This window comes from Perognathus longimembris, chromosome 1 (assembly GCF_023159225.1).
Source record: "Perognathus longimembris pacificus isolate PPM17 chromosome 1, ASM2315922v1, whole genome shotgun sequence".
NCBI lineage: Eukaryota > Metazoa > Chordata > Mammalia > Rodentia > Heteromyidae > Perognathus > Perognathus longimembris.
In genome coordinates this window covers 6,035,226-6,056,574 of record NC_063161.1, presented here as the reverse complement: position 1 = coordinate 6,056,574, position 21,349 = coordinate 6,035,226, and the positions used below count along the sequence as shown (strand labels likewise).

General features: G+C 55.0%; 2 protein-coding genes across 3 annotated transcripts; one reads left to right on the top strand and one right to left on the bottom strand.

Moving 5' to 3' along the window:
• The first annotated feature begins 435 nt into the window (after positions 1-435).
• Positions 436-21,324, top strand: Sgsm3 (small G protein signaling modulator 3). 2 transcript variants are annotated; one of them, XM_048354933.1, is made up of 22 exons: positions 436-495; positions 15,890-16,004; positions 16,364-16,449; positions 16,589-16,655; positions 16,980-17,185; positions 17,274-17,381; positions 17,589-17,732; positions 17,847-18,042; positions 18,155-18,300; positions 18,543-18,767; positions 18,930-18,984; positions 19,067-19,194; positions 19,286-19,441; positions 19,550-19,604; positions 19,731-19,780; positions 19,860-20,012; positions 20,105-20,175; positions 20,283-20,331; positions 20,413-20,498; positions 20,619-20,752; positions 21,066-21,126; positions 21,205-21,323. In XM_048354933.1, the coding sequence occupies exons 2-22, from the start codon at positions 15,998-16,000 to the stop codon at positions 21,221-21,223; spliced, it is 2,202 nt and encodes a 733-aa protein (XP_048210890.1). In that variant the 5' UTR covers positions 436-495; positions 15,890-15,997; the 3' UTR covers positions 21,224-21,323. The 2 variants fall into 2 exon arrangements, with proteins under 2 accessions (XP_048210890.1, XP_048210881.1); XM_048354924.1 differs by having other exon boundaries at positions 443-495; positions 20,630-20,752; positions 21,205-21,324.
• On the bottom strand, positions 10,696-11,143 carry LOC125358081 (histone H3.3A-like). The gene has a single exon (XM_048354944.1). The coding sequence runs from the start codon at positions 11,111-11,113 to the stop codon at positions 10,703-10,705; it is 411 nt and encodes a 136-aa protein (XP_048210901.1). The 5' UTR covers positions 11,114-11,143; the 3' UTR covers positions 10,696-10,702.
• Positions 21,325-21,349: the final 25 nt, after the last annotated feature.

The window sequence follows — 21,349 nt, the reverse complement described above, 5'->3', positions numbered from 1 at the left end:
ATCCAGCTCCCCTGTGACTAAGGAAACAGGAGGAAGGCTGGGGGTGGGCCTCGGCGGTACAGCACAGGGCTCCTCGGACCTGAGACGTCAAGGCAGACGTCCCCGAAGCTCTCGAAGCTTCGCCGCATCCTCCGTGCCTGACCGGATTTCTTGGGCACCCTCCCAACCAATTGGTGGCTCCCCGAGGCCCTGAGCATGGCGGGAGTGTGCCGGGCCGCCGCAGCGCCGGTTCTGCGCGAGGAAGGCGCGTCCCGGCCTCGCTGAGGCCGCCGGTCCCGACAGCGGCTTCGCTCCCCGTTATCCCGGGCTGCGAGGCCGCCTCCAAGGTCGCCAGGTCCCGGCGCGCCACGGCAAAGACTACAACTCCCAGCGCGCCCCGCGGCGCCCCGCGGCATCCACACATGCGCAAAGGCGCCGCTGCGCCCTGACTGGGTGAGAGCCGCGGATCCGCGAGCCCGACCCGGGTTTGGCGCTGAGGTGGCCGCGGCGGCGCAGGTGAGTGCCGGGGGCCGGCGCCCGCACCGTCCCCTGGGGCGGGAGCTGCGGGCGTGGAGCGTCCCCCCGCGACCGGCGAGTGGGGGGCACCGACGCGGGGGGCGGGGGGGAAGGCTCTGCCCCCGGCCGAGGGCGCCCGTGAGGAGCTTGGGGCCCGGCGGGCGCCGTGCGCACCTGCACCGGGGCAGCCAGGTTCCGGGCGGGCATCGGCGGCCGCCGCCCCGGGGCGCAGGTGCGGGGCCCGGAGCCAGGGCCGCTCCGCCCCGAGCGTGGGGCGTGGGGCGTGGGGCGTGGGGAGGGCGGGCGGGGAGCGGCGCCCGGGCGCGGGTTTGCCCCGGGGACGCGCGCGCGGCGGTCCCGGTGAGGAGGCGGCTCGGGGCCCCGGGTTCCATTAGAATCGGGGTTGGGGCGGCCCTTCTCCCGCCTGGATGCCGGTCCTGGCCGCTTTGAGTAGAGGGTGGAATGGAGGCTTTGCCGCCGGGGTGGCCGGAGTCTTTGCGCTCCCTCTCCGTCCCCGGCTGCACGCGGAATTGGCCGTGAGTTACCGGTCCTTTCTATTCTTAGTGGAGTATGTAGAGATGTCCCGGAGTAGTTTTTAAATCGTATTTTATTCATAAATTCAAGCACATAGCCAGACACTCACAAAATGAGTGTGTATGAGTGTGTGTGTGAGTGTGAGAGTGTGTGTGTGAGTGTGTGTGAGTGTGAGAATCCTGCTGTCTCGGCCTCAGGGCGCTGGGAACACAGGCGACTGAAAACTGAACTTTCCTCGCGTGCTCGCTTTGTAGTTATGTTCCCTGCCTTTCCCTACTTTTCTTTATCTGCTAATCTCTAAAATGTAGAAACGCATTTCGTCTGGTTCCACGTGTGGGTGTCCTTCGTGGTTAATTTATAATTGACTCTTAAGAACAAGTCATTGCTACCTTTCGATAATCCTTAGTGACCGTGGCTCTTGGTTTATTTTGGTGCCGGGGATGGAGCCCAGTGCTTCTGTTACCGACCTTATTGTCCCTCCGACCCTGAGTGTAGCTTTTTGACCATTAATAATCTTTAGGCTCAGCTTAAATCCTCTTCCCAACCTCCCGTCTTATTTTATTTTATTTTATTTTTTGCTGGTACTGGGGTTTAAGCTCCGTGCCTGGCACTTGCCTAGCTGGCGCTTTACCACTTGAGCCACTCCTCCAACCCAGCTTTTTGCTCATTATTTGGGGGATAGAGAGTTTTCTTCCTGGACTGGCTTTGACTATGATCCTCTGAATCGCAGCCTCCTGAGTAGGTAGGATTGATTACAGGCGTCTGGCTCTTGTCACTTTGCTGGGAAACCAAACTGGGGTAGTATCTGGCAGAAATGAACCTGATAGTAAAGGGACATAATCATCCCCTTTATTAAATGGCCATCTTTCAGTGCCTGAGTAGATGTGAGAGCACCTTGCCGGCTTCAGGTCTTAAGCGGTATTCTGCGTCATGTGTGTTTTCTTCTTAGTTCTCAATGAGGATCTTGGCAGATGCCCAAACTGTTGTACCTTTGGTGATTCAACAGCAGTTTCATCGGCTTATTCTCCAGACTGTCTCTGCTTCTCAGCTGGAAGCAGCAGTAATTTTCCACAACAGCCATTCATGAGCTCACTCAGACTGCCCCAGGAAATGGGACTGTCACAAAAGGGTGGGACACACAGGAGAAATGGAGATCCTGTTTTGCCATCACACAGGCAGGAGATCTGGACTGGGCACCAGTTAGGTGGGAGAGGTTTCTACCTGAAATAAAAACATTGACGGTTACTGAATGCCTTGTTTAGCAAGCTCTGTAATTCTTGCTGCCAGCCATCGGTATCCTCTGTTTACATATGTGTAAATTGAAGCCTGGAGACTAATGATTTTCTCACAGATACTGTTACTGAACAGGCATTCAGATTCAAATTTATCTGACAGTAAAACCGTACTGTTTCTACTAAGTCTTATGTGTAACCTGACTGGCCTTGGATTTGATATCTTCCTGCCCCTCTCTTCCCAAGTACTGGGATTATACTTTTGACTCTGTTGTATAACCTTATCAATAAATTCAACAAATTCATTCCAATCTTTAAATCTCATTCTGTGTGTGTGTGTGTGTGTGTGTGTGTGTGCGTGCGTGCCTGTGCCTATGTATGTATGCATGTATGCTAGTGCTCTACCGATTGAGCCACGGAGCCAGGCACTGGGGGCTCACACCTGTAATCCTAGCTACTCAGGAAGCTGTTCAAAGCCAGTCTGGGCAGGAAAGTCCATAAGAATTTGATTTCCAATTAACCACCAGAAAACTGGAAGTGGTGCTATGGCTCAAAGTGGTAGAGCACTGGTTTTAAGTGAGAAAACAGGGACAACACCCAGGCCCAGAGTTCAAACCCCATAGCCAACAAGAACAAGAACAATAACACCACTTGAGCCACAATTCCCTTTCTGGCTTTTTTGTGGTTAATACCCAGGCTGGCTTCAAACCATGATCCTTAGATCTCAGCCTCCTAAGAAGCTAGGATTACAAGTGTAAACCACTGGCATCTGCTATAGACTTTTTTTTTTCTTTTCTTTTCTTTTTTTGCCAGTCCTGGGCCTTGGACTCAGGGCCTGAGCACTGTCCCTGGCTTCTTTTTGCTCAAGGCTAGCACTCTGCCACTTGAGCCACAGCGCCACTTCTGGCCATTTTCTATATATGTGGTGCTGGGGAATCGAACCGAGGGCTTCATGTATATGAGGCAAGCACTCTTGCCACTAGGCCATATTCCCAGCCCCTATAGACTTATTTTTAAAAAGCAAACTCTTCCCCTCTACCAACTGCTTCCCACGTTTTAGTCTGGCCTCCAGTTTCACCGCTCTTGGAACTGCCCTCATAAACTCCAACCATTTATTGAATCGCTGCTGCATAGTCCATCTTCTAGAGTTGGAAAGATGGACAGGACAGGCTTCCCCTGAGGGAGTTGAGGGACTAAAGAGAGGGAGAAAGAAGCTGATAGGAATCAATATGGCGTATTAAGTACTGACTAGAGGTTGTAGTCTTTAGTCTGGGGAGTTGAGGGCAGAACACTTCATTGAGAGGTGGCTGTGGACTGCTAACAGAGAAACCCTGGCTGTAGGTCTCCATGCTTACCTGTGTACTCTCAGGGAGAAGCCGTCTTTCTCCAATGAAAGATAACGTGTAGGCTTTGGAGTCTAGCAGCCTAGTTCCTAGGCTTACTTCTTAGTGATAGCAGCTTCAATGGGAGTTTATGAAAGTGAGCTACCTCTGTCACCTAAGGCAGTGGTTGATAGGTGATTGATAGTCCTTGGGGGCTGAATGCCCACTCCCCCCCCCCAAACACACACAAGGTAGGTCTTAGCAATAGTAGAATGTGACTGGAATAAATGAGCTGTTTCCAGCATGGCTTAGGAACTGAGTTGGACAAACACCATTGGTTGAGAATTATACATCTAATCAGCTCTCCTTTTTGGAAAATTGGCTCATTGCTTTGTGATATCTCTTCAGTAGCCACAGCCATTAAATGTGTCTTCACTCCTAACATTATGCCAGTCCTCCAATTATATACACATTCTTGCCTTTCTAAGTTTTTTGCTAAGCATTGGCAGCATATACGTTATGCTTGTGATTCCTAGTGATGTAAATTACTTTGGAAGATTAACTTCTTTGGCATCATTATATAGCTTTCTCAGTAAGAGTAGTATTAAAATTGAGATTGTATGCACTATTTGTTACTATGAACCTTTTTTTTCTTTTTTTTTTTTCTTTTGCCAGTCCTGGGGTTTGGACTCAGGGCCTGAGCACTGTCCCTGGCTTCTTCTTGCTCAAGGCTAGCACTCTGCCACTTGAGCCACAGCGCCACTTCTGGCTGTTTTCTATATATGTGGTGCTGGGGAATCGAACCCAGGGTGTCATGTATGAGAGGCAGGCACTCTTGTCACTAGGCCATATCCCCAGCCCCCGAATCTTATTTTTAACTTAAGGCAAGCCATGGCCCATGCTTGTAGTCCCAGCTATGAGACAGGCAGATAAATCAGGAGTTCAAGGCCAGCCTGGGCCACTGAGCCATATTGGCTCTGTAAAATCTTAGGAAGGACATCCTTTCCAATTAGGGCCCCAAACTTCCATTTTTCCTGAACAAGATTATGTGACTATGCCAGCCTGTCTGAATTCTAGTTAGCCTTCTAGCTAACAATCTAGACATGAGGCAGCAGGTCATTTCTTTCTTCTGGAGTATGGGTGATTGAATCCAGGGCCTCATGCTTGCTAAGCAAATACTCTACCACTTGAGCTGTGCCCTACTCATTTCCTTCTTCTTGTGTTTGAGTTTCATTTGTAAATACCCTTAATTTATATGATTTGAAGATAGGTTAAAGTCCAAACCTAATTTTTGTTTTTGGTGCCACTCCCGGGTGCTGTCCCTGAGCTTCTTTTGCTCAAGGCTAGCACTCTACCGCTACAGCTCAAGTTACAGCTTTTTGCTGGTTAATTGGAAATAGGTGTCGCATAGACTTTCCTGCCTGGGCTAGTTTTGATCCTTAGATCTCAGCCACCTGATTAGCTAGCCGGTGCCCAGCTTACATTTTGCTTGTTTGTTTGCTTGCTTGTTTTCTTTCTTTCTTTCTTGTTGGAAACAGCATAGGAGCTACGAGCACTAACAATAAAGTTCAGCTTCTGGCTCTTCAGGGGCAGGTAGTGCACTTGCTGGTGTATACAAGGCTCTCAATGGGTCCTCAACACTACAAAAACAAAGGCCTAACTCTCCAACTTTAAATTACACCAGTTATATAGCTTTGTGATACCTTATTTTTCTCATTTGTATGAGCAAGATACCACCATCACTGCTTATACTGATTGCTGATATGTAGAAATGTTTATTGTATGTTCCTGGCACTGTTCTAAGAATTCTACTTGTATTTGCTTAAAATTGTCCTAACAGTATGTATTCTTATTATAAAACCTGTGCCTGTTTACAGGTGAGAATTAGTTGCTAAAATGCTAAGTAACCCGTTTAAGGTCACACAGGTCAGGAGTGGAGTTGGGATTGAAACCAAGGTAGTCTGACTCCAGAGTTTTGTAATTTCCTACTTTATAGAGTTGTTTGGAATATTTTTGAAATTGTATAAAATGGCTGTACTATGCATTTAGTCAGTATTAATGATAACAGTTACTTGGAATAATTTACAAAACATCTTGCACATTTTCTTTTTTTTTTTTTCTGTCCAAGACCAGGACTTGAATTTGGTATCTGATGGTTTCGCTCATTGATTAGCACTGTATAACAGAGCCCTGCTTCCATCCCCTTAAAGGGCTGGTTAGGTTATTTCCTTTCTTTTCCTTTTTTTTTTTTTTTAGATATATTCTCTTATTTGTCCTAGGAGCAACCATCTTACACATAGGAAACTGAAGCACAGATTTGGTCATTTGCTGTACAGCAAGTGTGAAGAAAGTACCCTGGATTATTGCAACCCTAGACTGTTTGGCCTCCCATTTCAAGAGACTTTAGTGTGTATAAATTGTTTCGGCATGTTCAGCATTCAGTCCAGATTCTTCTGAGAATCACAGCTCAAATTCACTTTGGAAGAGTTCATCCCTGTCCACTGTGTTGGTGGGCTCACAACATGATTCACATTAGACCAACACCGTTGAACCTGAGGTTGAATGGAAGCTCCTTCATCATAACCATCAGTTGACATCTGTCTTCTAGATAGTGAAGCTGCTGTTTGTTTCAAGGAACTGTAGTTATGGTTTAGTGTGAAATGTTCCCCAGAAAGGCTCTGCTATTTGAAGGTTGATCCCCAGTATATGCAGTGTTCAGAGAAGAGGTTTGGGGAAGTGATTGTATCGTGAGGGCTCTGGCATCACAAATAGATTAATCCATTATGAATCCAAAGTCTGTGTAGATTGTGGGGGGGGAGGGTGGAGAAACTGTGGCAAGTGGGTTGGGGTAGGTAGGAGGAAGTGGCTCACTTGGGTGTGTCTTTGAAGGGTAGATCTTGGGCATGGCCCTTTCCTGTTGTTAGTCCTCTCTGTTTCTTGGCTGCCATGCAGTGAATACCACCTCTGCCACACGTTTTTGCCACCATGTCTCACCTCAGGTCTAAAGCAGTAGATCCAGCCAACCTTGAATTCCTCTAAACTCATTCAAAATCCTGGGGGCACAGCAGCACTCAGAACAGGAATCCCTTCTTTGAACAGGTTCTAGACGGAAAAAAGAAAAAATTAAAAACAAAACCCTAACCAAGCACAGTAAAGTCAGTCAGTTATTTTAACTCTTCTTTAAATAGCATTTCCTCAGGTCATGTTACAGGAAGTTAAGAGAATCTCAGCACAAAGCACCAACACTGACTTTGGATAATTTAAATTATGTAATAGAGGAGTGTACTCGAAGGATATGTGGGCGGGTACAAAACTGAGGAAAAGCTGAAGAATTGGATTATATTAGATTTTTGTTGCTGTGACAAAATACGTACCTAGGAAGCAACTTAAAGGAGAAAAAATTTGGCTTACATACTGATGCCGTCTTTTTCCTTTCTCTTTGGATTCTACTGTTTCAGGATGAGGAGCTGAGACTAACACCTTCTAAGGAATCCAAGGTCCTGATCCCCTACAGCTAAATTATGACAGAGCTGGATGGTGGGGTGGACACAGCTAATGGATGACAAGCTGGATGGTGGGGTGATGTAGCTAATGGGTGACAGCTGGATGGTGGGGTAGACACAGCTAATGGATGACAGAGATGGATGGTGACTGTTGTCTTCTCTCAGTGATGCCCTTCAATCTTGCAGTGCTTAGAGTGTAAGTGCTTAGATAGAGTGTATCCTTCAATGAGGTGGTTTGTTTTTTGTTTTTTAGTTTTTGCAATGGTAGGGTTTGAACTCAGGGCCTCATACTTGCTAGGCAGGCACTTTATTGCTGTACTTCCAGCCCTTTTTTTTTGCTCTGGTCATTTTGAGATGTGGTCTCCATTCCTGACTGGATGCGTGCCTGGACCACAAACTTCCTCTAGTTTTTACTTCCCCCAGTGAGTTATTAAGTAAATAGCTGACTCTGTTGTGAAGTCTTTCCATAGCAACCTGTAGTTATCTCTTTCTTTATTTGAACTCTGATAAACTTTGTGGTCCATCCTCTTAGGATTAACTAGGCTTAAGTTCAATTTTATAAATTTTATTTTTAAAGTAATTTTTTGTTACTTTTTTTTGTCAGTTGTGGGGCTTGAACTCAGGGCCTAGGCCCTGTCCCCTAAGCTTTTTTTGTTCAAGGCTAGTGCTGTGCCACTTGAGCCACAGCTCTACTTCCAGCTTTTTTGTTACATAATTAGAGATAAGTGAGCCTGGGCTCACTCAAACTGTAACCCTCAGCTCTCAGCCTCCTGAGTAGCTAGATTATAGGTGTAAACCACTAGCACCCAACAGTGGTTGTAAATACTTTTTTGCTTACTCTGAAGGTGCTTGTCACAGGAAAACTGAAGTTATGAGGCATTGTATTGCCCAGGGGGCACACAGCTAAGTAGCAGAACAAGTTGTCAAATCTCACTATACCATGATAAAATTAGATATATATAGATATGCCTGGAAGACATATTCATGTAGGTATCTCATGATGCAGGTGACTAATACCTCATGACACAGGCGGCTAACTTAGTCACTGGCACACATTGAATATCTGCAGTGTAGTAGGGAGAAAGAGGATTCAGCTCCCTGGAGCTTCCAGCTGGTGAGGGAAGACTCGATGCGCCCAGGTGAATGGGGTGGGGTGCACAGTAACTGGCAGGAAGAAGCCCTAGGCAAAGCTTCACAAAAGTGGCATTTCTGGACTGGGAATGTGGCTTAGTGATAGAGCTCTTGTCTAGCACACATGGAGCCCTGGGTTCGATTCCTCAGCACCACATAAACAGAAAAAGCCAGAAGTGGCGCTGTGGCTCAAGTGATAGAGTGCTGGCCTTGAGCACAAAGAAGCGTGTGGAGGCACAGAAACCCCCTGCAAGGTTTTTCTAGTGGCTCAGAAAAATGACAGGCTGTAGAAATGGAATACGAGAGGTGTTTCAGGTGCCCCAAAATGTGCCTAAACTTTAGTCTCTGAATGTCTTAGAAGAAACAGAAAATACAAAAGAGCCATCTGGGCTAGAATAGAGGTGAAAAATACAGACACTGCCGTGTTTGCAGGCATCAGCCTGAGCTACCCAGTGAACGTCGGGACTCGGGAATCTCGGGGTGGTGGCGGGATGCAGATCTGTAGCTTCTGGGCGGGGGGGGGGGGGGGGGGGGGAAGGTGGATTCCTGATAGGGATCCATCCAGTAGGAGCAGATTTTTTTAGATGGCTGAGCTCTTCGCCTGACTATTTCAGTAGCACAGATAAATCAAACCACTCCAGTCAGCCCTTAAGGAGCTTGATTCTCCTTAAAACTCCGACGTGTATTTTCAGAGCCCCCCGAGTGTTGAGTTTTGAGTGTTGAGTGCTGCGTTTAGCTAACCCGTGTGTGTTGTCTCACTTTCACTCGGGAGGGGAGAAGCTCAGGTGGCTCCCTGCACGGGGGGGTGGGGGGTGAGGATTGCAGAGGTGTCTCACGTGTGCCTTCCTGCTCAACACACACACACGCGCGCGCACGCACACACACACACACACACACACACACTGTACTGCGGGGCTGAAGAGTGGAGGAATGACCCTGGGGGGATCCTGGGAGGTGAAGCAGGTGGGCACCTAGAGGTCATGGCTGAGAGCTGGACCCATCCGACTCCTCTGAGCCGCAGGGCAGGAAGGAGGGAGCTTCGCTGGGCTTGGTGAAGTCTGGGGGAGACTCCTGTTTGCTTGGGTTCCACCATTACACAACCATACCTAAGTCTTGCCTGGAGGAACGCTGGCTCTCTGGTCACAGAGGTAATATTGACTGAAGGCAGGGACAGCAACCCAGCTGTGGGCCGTGGGAAGCGGGGAGCTTGAGCCAGAGGGGCGGTGGCGAGTGGGGTTGTTTGCGCTTCTGTTCATGGCAGTTGTGGAGGAAGCCTTCAAGAACGTTTTTCCCTCTCTTACAATGTCAGAATGTATTAACCAGCAAGCAGTATGTCCTCAAGCCCTATCAGTTTCATTGGCTTTAATTCTCCACGTACAGTCAGGTTCACTGGGTAGCCCCAAGCCATTGGCAACATAGGTTCTTTTGTTCTAGTTTTAATTCACAAATTTTTATGTCTTCAGATCAAACCTTACACTTCACACAGGAACAATACTTAGGTCACTGGATGGTAAGGAAGAGTTAAAGAGTGCGGAGTTGGGAGAGCTGAAGGTGGTTAAGAGCGATACAGATGCAAGGACCCATCCCTGCAAGGGACCAGAGAGGCCTCCAGGACCGGCTGTGAAAGGAGGCCTGCCCCGCAGGCCATTTTGTCAAGCCAGCTGCTTGTCCCGGGGAGGAGAAGCGGCCCGACGCTGGAGTTGGGGCAGAGGCCTCCACTGGCGGTTTTCTTCCTTTTTTTTTTTTTTATAGTTTAATGTATTTTAATAGCAAACTTACAGGAAGAGCACAGAAGACAGACAACATTAAAAACATGTACTTGCATGTAGGATAACTCAGTTAGAAAAGTAGAGTGAATGGATGGAATCTACTATATGATAAAAATGCTACAAACACCATTTAGTTGCCATCAATAAGAAATTTACTTATTTTTTAAAAAATCCAAATGCTGGCATTGTCCAGAAAAATTTAACAGGTTTATTTATAATTGTTATAAAGTTGAACTGCTGAAACTTGTTCACTGAAACATTTTGACTTGCATTAATGCTTTATATCCCTGCAGTTATATTAAAAATTCACACACAAATGAAAATGGAAAAAACTGCCAATAACCTGATTTCTGTCCCCTATTTTTCCACTGGCAATCATATACTTAGGTAGCTTTTGACCCCATGAGGAAAAAAAAAATCTAACATTCAGAACTACTGATAACAAGAAAAGGGGGAGGAGGGAACTTTGAGAATGAAAGGCTTCCCCTCTTAAATGGATTCTTTTTTTTTTGCCAGTCCTGGGCCTTGGACTCAGGGCCTGAGCACTGTCCCTGGCTTCTTCCCGCTCAAGGCTAGCACTCTGCCACTTGAGCCACAGCGCCGCTTCTGGCCGTTTTCTGTATATGTGGTGCTGGGGAATTGAACCTAGGGCTTCATGTATCCGAGGCAGGCACTCTTGCCACTAGGCTATATCCCCAGCCCCCTTAAATGGATTCTTAAGCACGTTCTCCACGTATGCGGCGTGCTAGCTGGATATCTTTTGGCATAATTGTTACACGTTTGGCATGGATAGCACACAGATTGGTATCTTCAAAAAGGCCAACCAGATAGGCCTCACTTGCCTCCTGCAAAGCACCAATAGCTGCGCTCTGGAAGCGCAGATCTGTTTTGAAGTCCTGAGCAATTTCTCGCACCAGATGCTGGAAAGGGAGCTTGCGAATCAGAAGTTCAGTGGACTTCTGGTAGCATCTAATTTCACAAAGTGCCACAGTACCAGGCCTGTAACGATGGGGTTTCTTCACCCCTCCAGTGGAGGGTGCACTCTTGCGAGCGGCTTTTGTTGCCAGTTGTTTCCTGGGTGCTTTACCACCGGTGGACTTGTGGGCAGTCTGCTTGGTACGAGCCATGGTATAAGAGAGGCCTTACCCCCCCTCTCCTTCGGCTGGAGCTCGGCGAACGAGAGGCGGCGCTGGCGTCGGAGAGCGGTGCTGGCGCGGCGGCAGCAGCTGCGAACACCTCCACTGGCGGTTTTCCAGAGCCTTTGAGACTCTGAAGGTGACTGGGAGTTCTCAGTGCTCTCTGTCACTGAGGGACAGGAACCAGAACCATGGGCTAGACGATGCGCCAGCTCCAGACGCTGCCCCAGGACCGTGCAGGGCAGCGGGCAGGGAGGAGCAGGCCCAGGAGGAAAACCTGTGCCGGCAGGGCTCAAGGAGCGCGGCTCGGCTCGGGAGCTGGCGGGTGTCACCGGTGTCGCCCGTGTTGCCCCTGGAGAATGAGCTTCAGCTATGCCAGCATGAGCTCAGGGCCCTCACCCGGCAGAGAGGGAAACATGACAGGAGGAAACAGAAGGTGACATGGGCCATTTCAAAGGAACAGCAAGCCACCTGGGCGGGGCGGGTAGCAAGAACTGTGTACTGGCCGGGTGGGGGGCACCGCGAGGCGGAAAGACGCCATGGAAAGACAGGAAGCCATGAAGCCTAACTGCGCGAGTGCAGCCTCTAATTTTTAAAGTAGTATTTTATATACTTACACAAGGAAACAAGGTAAGCCAATGAAACGTTCGGCACTCAGCTGAAATCACTTGCTGTTTCAATTATGTGGTCTCCAGCTGAATAATAAGAGATGGCAGCATCCTACCAAGATTTTTCTCAAATTTTAGCTTATTTATCCTTATAACCCTGTAAAGAAAACGACATCCCTACTTGTTTTGTCTAATTTTACCTCGAATCATATAAGAAATTCTTATGAGAACAGCATGAGAACAGATACAGGATGCCAAAGGACCTGACCGTACGGAAACACGAACCACGAATTGACTTAAGGTGGGCTCTCCCATGTCTGTGCCTCCATCTCACTAGACCAAAATGGCTTTGAACTCAATAAGGAGCCAAGGATGGTCTCAAACTCAGGATCCTCCTGCCTTAGCCTCATGAGTACTGGGTTAGAGGTGTGTGCTACTACATCCAGCTCTTTTCCCCCCCTCAGTCATGGGGCTTGAACTCAGGGCCTGGATGCTGCCCCTGAACTCTTTTTGCTCAAAGCTAGCACTTTACCACTGAACCACAGTGCTCCTTCCAGTTTTTGAGGGTTAATTGGAGATAAGAGTCTTTTCTGCCCAGCCTGGCTTTGAACCACAGTCCTCAGATCTCAGCCTCCTGAGTAGCTAGGATTGCAGGCGTGAGCCACTGGTACCCAGCTAAGACTCCTTTGGTTTTTATGCTGAGTCATATTCTGTTTATGGAAGAGCATGTTGCTATTCATTCATCAAGTGATTGACATTGGTTCTTTTTCTCTTTTTTTTGCCAGTTCTGGGGCTTGGATTCAAGGCCTGAGCACTGTCCCTGGCTCCTTTTTTCTCAAAGCTAGCACTCTACCACTTGATCCACAGCACCACTTCTGGCTTTTTCTATATATGTGGTGCTGAGGAATCAAACCCAGGGCTTCATGTATGCAAGGCAAACATTCTACCACGAGGCTATATTCCCAGCCTGGTTCGTTTCTTTTGACAATTACGAATAATGCTACTGTGAACATTTGTATACAATTTTTTTTGTGTTGAAATTATTGATTGAGCATCCTAAACGGAAGTCCAAAATGCTCTGAAGTCTATGACTTTTAGTGCCACAGTGCTCAAAAAAGTTTGGATTTGAGGGCTGGGAATATGGCCAAGTGGCAAGAGTGCTTGACTCGTATACATGAGGCCCTGGGTTCAATTCCCCAGCACCACATATATAGAAAATGGCCAGAAGTGGTGCTGTGGTTCAAGTGGTAGAGTGCTAGCCTTGAGCAAAAAGAAGCCAGGGACAGTGCTCAGGCCTTGAGTCCAAGGCCCAGGACTGGCAAAAAAAAAGTTTGGATTTGGATTTCTTCAGATTTTAGATTGGGGATGCTCATCCAATAAAGTCAGATATCAAAATATCTGAGAAAGTCTTGATCCCAAGTACTTTATCAAAGAAAATACCATAAAAAATCAAGGTCATCTTGGCTGTCTAACCATTTCAATTTTATGAGATACTTTAGTGTCTGCATAAATTCTTCCTAAAAAAAAACAAACAAACAAAATATCATTTAGGCAGAAGCAGTAGTGGCTCACATCTATAATTTTAGCTACTCAGGAGGCTGGGATCTGAGGATTAAAGGTCAAAGCCAGTGTGGTCAGGAAAGTCCAGGAGACTCTCATCTCCAAGCACCCATCAAGAAGTGGATAGTGGAGTTGTGGCTCAGAGAAACGTCTGCAGAAAGCCACCCCAACAGGAGCCGGCTCGCCGTGTTGTCAAGCAGCGTGGACAGGGACTGGAGGCCAAGGGTGGACTCACTGGCGTGCGCGTGACCCTGCACACCCACGGGGCCACGGCACCATGAACACACATCTCCCGAGGGAGGGACAGCGCGGAGGCGGCCTGAGGACCTGTGGCCTGTGCTTTGACCTCCTCTTCTGAACAGTTTGAGGTTTTTGTCCAGGGGTCAGCCTGTCGCTGTACCCTCTGACGAGAGCAGGCAGCCAGCGTGAGGTGACGTGGCTCGCAGCTCCTGCCAACTCCAGATGGCTGCTTTCCGGAAGGTTTCCATAACGACCGGAGGCAGCAGGACCTGCCCGCCCAGCTTGGCAGCGTCTCCTCCGCCGCCCTCCTGGGGGAGCAGTGGCGATGCGGAGCGCACGCGTATGTGCCTCTTCTCCACGCTCCCACCAGAGCCAAGTCCACCGCGCCTTCCACCTGCCCAGCGCCGGCGCCGCCTCTGTGTGCAGGCAGGTGGGGCTTGTGGCCGCTGGGGCCCTCTGCTGTCCAGCTCCTGGCCGGTCGGCAGGGGAGCCTTCTCCCAGGCCCTCAGCCGTGCCTGTGCTTCCCGCAACCCCTGCTCCTTCCTCCGCGGGCAAGCCCCGCCCTGGCTGCCCAGCTGCTGCGGCCGCCGGCCTGGCCCCTTCCTGCAGCCGCCCAGGACCTCATCTCTCCCTGGTCATCTTCGGATTTTCTGACCACTGAACCCTGCCTTGCGTGATTTCTCCTATGACCGCCGTCCTCACCATCTGCTTTTCCTTCTTGCCTGGCTCTGCTGCAGCGTAACGGCCAGGCCTCTCTCACTGCTGCGTTGCAGCCTTGGAACCCGGCCCAGAGTGCACGGTCCTTGCTGAATGAGCGGGAGGGCGGACACAGCCGTGCACGCAGAGGGTGGCCGTCCCGCCTCTGTCCCCCACCGCAGAACGAGTTCCCTGCCTCCATTCCAAGACACCTGCTCTCCTTGCTCTTCTTCTGCCCTTCTAGAAGAAACACCCAAATTGTTGTCTTTGGGGTCATGGGTAGTGAGGACTGTTTCTGGTAACCTCGACTCTGACGTTATGTTGAACCATGGCGTGATGTCAGCAACTTCATATCACTTTTATTCCAATGTCCAGGGCCCAGATCACCCACATACGCTATTTATTAAGGGTGATGTTTCCTCCCTGGAGCTGGTTGTTTGATTTCTCTCTCTTCCTCCTTTCACACTGATCTGATCCTTGTCATTTACCCAGAATCCCTAGCGCCAGAACTGGTAGCTGGCACAGCCAGGTGGGTTCTTGGTGCTCAGATCTTCCTGCCAGAGCGCCTTTCTATTCCCCCACAGTCATTCCAGCTACAGAAGTCAACGACAGCCTAGTGCCAGCTTCCGTGAGGCAGGAAAAGAGTAGAGATGCCCCTCGTTGATGACTCTTATTTTTCTGTGTATGTGCCAGTCCTGAGTCTTGAACTCAGGGCCTGGACTGTGGCTGGGAACCACGATTCCACTTCCAGCTTTTTGATGCTGTCTGTTTGTCTGTCTGTCATCACTTTTTTGTCAGTCTTGGGGCTTGAACTCTGGGCTTGGGCATTGTCCCTGAGCTGCTTTGTTGCTCAAGGCTAGAGCTCTACCACTTGAGCCACAGCCCAGCTTCCAGCTTTTTCTAAGTAGTTTATTGGAGATAAAGAGTCTCACATACTTTCGCGGCCTGGCTGGCTTTGAACTGCGATCCTCGGATCTCAGCCTCCTGAGTAGCTAGGATTACAGATGTGAGCCACCCGCAGGTGCCCAGCGTACAGTATCTTTTGACTTGCTATTGTCTTTGCCCATCTCTTTGAGGAAATGTATATTCTGATCTTTTGTCTGTTTTTTAGTCAGGCTGTTGGTCTTACTGTTGAGTCCTTGTTTTGTGGGTTTTTTTCTCACTCGGCCTTCCGCAGGGCGTGCGTGGCGTGTGAGGTGCTGGCACGGTCCCTGGCATCGTAGAGACGAGAGAGGCTTGTGCGCCCTTTGGGTTGGGGGTGCGGCCGAGTGATGGAGTGTTACCTAGTGTGCTGGAAGCCCTGCGTTTACATCTGGCATCACCAGACCAACCACATTTCTGTGCAGGGGAGCAGCCCAGTGTATTTTATGAGACACTGAGACGGTGTACGTCTGACTCTCCTTGCTTGGCTCCCGGAGCCAAGAACGTTCGTCCTGTAGCCTCTTGAGAATGCATCCTCTCAGACAAAATGCTTGGGGTTGGAGACTTTTTCCTCCAAATCCCCTCTTCTTACCCCAGTTGTCATCTGGGGAAAAAAATAGGGGTGGGGGGGAGGAGGGAAAGACAGGACAATGAACTGACTAAAGGCTGAGTCTGCAAATGGAGGGAGGCCGCCCTGCCCGGGCTGCTAGGGACCGACGCCCTTTGCTTTCCTGCCCGGCAGATGGTTCCCGAGCCCGGGAGGCCTGGGGAGCCACCCCGCCGTAGCTGTCAGGGATCCGTGCCGTGACCCACGCGGGGACCGCGCGCTTCGGGCAGGCTGCCCGGCACCATGTCAGGTACCAGCGGGCCTGCCTTCTCCAGGGCTGGACACTGGCTGCTGCTTTTTGTAAGGAACCATCTAGATAGGAGCATGGGACCGCGACAGGCTTCAGACTGCAGCTGGAAGTGACTGGAAGCGACTCTGCCCCGGTCTCCAGCCTGAGGGGGAACGAGGCCCCAGGCCCCGTTTGCACTGTGTTGGCCGGGGCGCTGCTTCCCGGCCCCCCTTTACCCAGTAGCGTGCCCACCCTCACTCCCTGCCCCTCCCACCCGTTCCCTTTCAAGCTGTGCCCCTGGGAGGGGAGTGGGGGGCTGGCTTGGCTGCTGTCTCGGCGCTTTGTCTTGATTGTCCTCTCTCTGGTCCTCTTGGCTGTAGGAAGCCACACGCCTTGTGCCAGTGGCCCCTTCTCAGCCCTGACTCCGAGCATATGGCCCCAGGAGATCCTGGCCAAGCCCACGCAGGTAAGGCTGGGTGGCGGTCACGGAGGACCGTGGCGGGGTGGCCTTTGATCTGGGGAGACCTCTCACAGTCAGCCACGTGGGCGATCTTTCTGGAAGCCGGTTCTAGTCCGGGCTTCTTCCTCTCTAACGCTGCTTCTAGCCGGAGGAGTCGGGCGAGGCGCTGGAGTTCTGCTATGATGAGTTTGGCTTCCGAGTGGACAGGGAAGGTGAGCCGCGCGTGTCCCCCACGCGGCCTGGAGTCGTGAGAACCTTGATTGAACTTCAGGATAGTAAAATAAAAATGTTCGTTTAGAGAAGTCAAAAAATAGAGGAAAGGAGGAATTTAGAACGAAACCCCCAGCGTCGCCGGCGCTCAGGAGCAGGGGACCGAGGCTGCTGTGTGGGCTGGAGTGAATGGGGGGCTGGGAAGAGGGGGTGCAGGCCTGAGCCCCTGGAGAGGAGGCGGGGCAGCTCCGCGCAGCCGGGCTCGGGGTTCGGGCCGGGGTGGGGGTGCGGCGCCGCCTCCTCCCCCTCCGCTCTCCTGTCCGAAGGCGCCGAGCCGGGGGGCGGCCGGCCGGCAGGGTGGCCCCCCGAGGAAGACGCCCCGCAGAGGCTGCGGTGGCAGGCCCACCTGGAGTTCACCCACAACCACGACGTGGGGGACCTCACCTGGGACCAGATCGCCGTGTCCCTGCCGCGCTCCGACAAGCTCCGCTCCCTGGTGCTGGCTGGCATCCCCCACGGCATGCGGCCGCAGGTGAGAGCGCGCGCGGGGCGGCGGGGGGCCCCGGGCACCCCGGGGGGGCCGCGGGCCGCGAGCCCCTGCCCACCCCGCTCCTCCCCAGCTGTGGATGCGGCTGTCGGGGGCGCTGCAGAAGAAGAGGAGCTCGGAGCTGACGTACCGGGAGATGGTGAAGAACAGCTCCAACGACGAGACCCTCGCCGCCAAGCAGGTGAGGCCCTGGCCGGGCCTCGGGTCCCGGAGGCGGCGCGGGGGGGGGGGGGGCGGGGGCGTCCGGAAGGGCTCAGAACGGGGATCCGGGTCTCGGTGGGTGGCACGAGCCGGCTCGGGCCTTGGCCGCGCCGGGCGCCAAGGTCCCAGGTGCCCTCGGGAAACGGGCGTCTCACGAGCGCGTGGGGGCGGGGCGGGCACCCCACAGATCGAGAAGGACCTGCTGCGGACCATGCCCAGCAACGCCTGCTTCGCCTCCACGAGCAGCATCGGGGTGCCGCGCCTGCGCAGAGTCCTCCGCGCGCTCGCCTGGCTCTACCCCGAGATCGGCTACTGCCAGGGCACCGGCATGGTGAGGGCGGCGGGATGGGGTGTGGGGCCGGGCCTGGGGGCCCACGGGGGTCAGGGCAGCCGCTCCGGTGGGGGGGGTCTGCGGGGCCTCCTCCACGCCGCCCCGCCCCGCCAGGTAGCCGCCTGCCTCCTGCTGTTCCTGGAGGAGGAGGACGCCTTCTGGATGATGTGCGCCATCATCGAGGACCTGCTCCCGGCCTCCTACTTCAGCACCACGCTGCTGGGCGTCCAGACGGACCAGCGGGTGCTGCGCCACCTCATCGTGCAGTACCTGCCGCGCCTGGACCAGCTGCTCCAGGAGCACGACATAGGCAAGGCCCGGCCCCGGGGCTGCGGGCGGGCGGGCGGGCTCAGCCCCCACCCCCCCCCCCGCCCCCGCGCCGGCCCCGGCCCCCAGCGGCCCTGGTGTGTGTGCGCCCGCAGAGCTGTCCCTGATCACGCTGCACTGGTTCCTCACGGCCTTCGCCAGCGTGCTGCACGTCCGGCTGCTGCTGCGCATCTGGGACCTGTTCTTCTACGACGGCTCCCTGGTGCTGTTCCAGGCCACGCTGGGCATGCTGCGCCTCAAGGTGCGCCCCCCCACCCCCCACCCCCACGACGGCTCGCAGCCCTGGCGGCCTGGTCAGGCCGGGGCCCGGGGCGCGGACATGGCGGCGTCGGGGCCCGGTCCCCGCAGAGCCCGTGTGCGCCTGGCCTGCGCGTCGTGTTCTCCGGGGCCCCGAGCACGGCTCCGGGGCTCCCCAGCCCGGCGGCCAAGGCTGTCTGGAGACGGTGCCAGCCCCGCCCCGCCCCGCCCGCCCGCCCTGGCCAGGAGGAAGAGCTGATCCAGTCCGAGAACTCGGCCTCCATCTTCAACACGCTGTCGGACATCCCGACGCAGATGGAGGACGCGGAGCTGCTGCTGGGGGAGGCCATGCGGCTGGCCGGCTCCCTCACGGCCGTGGCGGTGGAGACCCAGCGCCGCAAGCACCTGGCCTACCTGATAGCGGACCAAGGCCCCCTCGGGGGCCCCGGCACCACCCCCAGCCTCTCTCAGGTAGAGGGGGCTCCCCAGGCCCTGCCGCCCTCGGCCCCCGCCCCAGGGCGCCCCGGGCCTGGCACGGCCATGCGGGCGACCCAGCTCCAAGCCGGGCAGTCGAGGAGTGGGGCCGCCCCAGCCCCGAGCTCACCCTGTGTTCTGCCCCCCCCCCCCTTGCAGGTCGTCAAGCGCAGGACCCAGCGCAGGAAGTCCGCCATCACCTCCCTGCTTTTCGGTGAGCACCGCAGGCTGCCTGCCCGCCGCCCTCCCTCCTGGCGTGGGGCTGGACGGGCCGCGACCCCAGCTCTGTCCCCCAGGAGAGGACGACCTGGAGGCGCTCAAGGCCAAGAACATCAAGCAGACGGAGCTGCTGGCGGACCTGCGCGAGGCCATCCTGCGCGTGGCGCGCCATTTCCAGTGCACGGACCCCAAGAACTGCAGCATGGTAAGCGGCCCAGGCCCGTCGGGCCCCCCCCCCCTCCCGGCCAGCCTGCTGCGGAGGCCTGCCTCCCCACGGGGCTCCCCGTCCCCGGCAGGAGTTGACCCCCGACTACAGCATGGAGAGCCACCAGCGGGACCACGAGAACTACGTGGCCTGCCTGCGCAGCCACCGGCGCCGGGCCAAGGCCCTGCTGGACTTCGAGCGGCACGACGACGACGAGCTGGGCTTCCGCAAAAACGACATCATCACGGTGCGCGGGGGTCCGCACGCGAGCCCCCTCCCCTGCCGCGGCGGGGGGAGGGGGGAGGGGGGAGGGGGGCGGCGGGCGGCACTGAGCCCCGCGCTGCCGCCTCCGCAGATCGTGTCTCAGAAGGACGAGCACTGCTGGGTGGGCGAGCTGAACGGCCTGCGAGGTGAGCGCGCCCCCCCCGCCCTCCCTCCCCGGCCCGGCCCCCCCTCCCTGCCCTCTGCTCACTGGGGTGGGGGGCGCGCATCGGGGCATCCATCGCCGCCCCCCACCAGGCCGCCTCCCCCCACAGGCTGGTTTCCAGCCAAGTTCGTGGAAGTCCTCGACGAGCGGAGCAAGGAGGTGAGCGCGTGGGCCAGGGGGGCTGCCCCCGCCTCGCCCCGCCGGGGCCGGGGATCCTGAGACCCGCTCCCGCCGGCAGTACTCCATCGCGGGGGACGACTCTGTCACCGAGGGGGTCACAGACCTCGTCCGCGGGACCCTCTGCCCAGCCCTCAAGGCTCTGCTTGAACACGGACTCAAGAAGCCGTCGCTGCTCGGGGGCGCCTGCCACCCCTGGCTGTTCATCGAGGAGGTGGGTCGCGCCCGCAGGCCCCGCCCGCTCCCGGGCCGCAGCCGGCAGGGAGCCCCGCGTCCTCGGCGGCCCTGACTTCCTGTCCACCGCAGGCCGCGGGCCGCGAGGTGGAGCGAGACTTCGACTCCGTGTATTCCCGCCTGGTGCTCTGCAAGACGTACAGGTAACCGCCGCCCGCCCGCTCGCCCGCCCGCCCGCGGGGCAGGCCCCGCCCGGGGGAGCCCCACCGCGCCCGCACCCCGCGCAGTGCTGGCGCCTTGGTCCCCTCAGGTTGGATGAAGACGGCAAAGTGCTGACCCCGGAGGAGCTGCTCTACCGGGTAAGCAGGGCCGCCCGGCCGCCCTCGGTGCCCCCTCCCCGGGCGCCGCCTGAGCACCGGTGACGGCCTCGCCCTCTCCAGGCCGTGCAGTCCGTGAACGTGAGCCACGACGCGGCGCACGCGCAGATGGACGTCAAGCTCCGCTCGCTGATCTGCGTGGGGCTCAAGTAAGTGCAGGGGGTGACGGAGGGGCCCTCGCGGGGGCCCTGGGGAGGCTCTGGTCTTGTGCCCCGAGCCCCAGAGGCAGGTCAGGAGCTGCCCGGGCCCCGGGCCCGCCCTCCTCCCAGCCTGTCCCCAGTGAGCAGGTGCTGCACCTGTGGCTCGAGGTTCTCTGCTCCAGCCTGCCCACCGTGGAGAAGTGGTACCAGCCCTGGTCCTTCCTGCGCAGCCCCGGCTGGGTCCAGATCAAGTGTGAGCTCCGGTGAGGACCAGCCCGGTGCCCGGAGGAAGGCTCTTCCCGGCCCAGGACTGGGGGGAGGGAGGTGGGCGGGGACAGGGGCCCAGGACTGGGCAGTGAGGGCAGGTGGGCGGGGACAGAGGCTCAGGATTGGGCAGAGGGAGCAGGTGGACGGGGACAGGGGCTCAGGATTGGGCAGTGGGGCAGGTGGGCGGGGAGAGGCCCAGGATTGGACAGTGGGGGGCAGGTGGGCGGGGACAGGGGCCCAGGATTGGGCAGTGAGGAGCATGTGGGCGGGGACAGGCCGGGTGACCAGGGCCTCCCTGTCACTCCCCAGGGTCCTCTGCTGCTTTGCCTTCAGCCTCTCCCAGGACTGGGAGCTGCCCACCAAGAGAGAGGTGCGTGCAGCTCTGCCTCGGCGGGGGGCGGGGTGGGGGGTGGGGGCCCCTGCTGAGCGCGGCGCTGCCTGTGTGCAGGAGGAGAAGCAGCCGCTGAAGGAGGGCGTTCAGGACATGCTGGTGAAGCACCACCTCTTCAGCTGGGACATCGACGGCTGATGCCCGGGCCTCCGGGGCCCCCCACCACACACACACACACACACACACACACACACACACACAC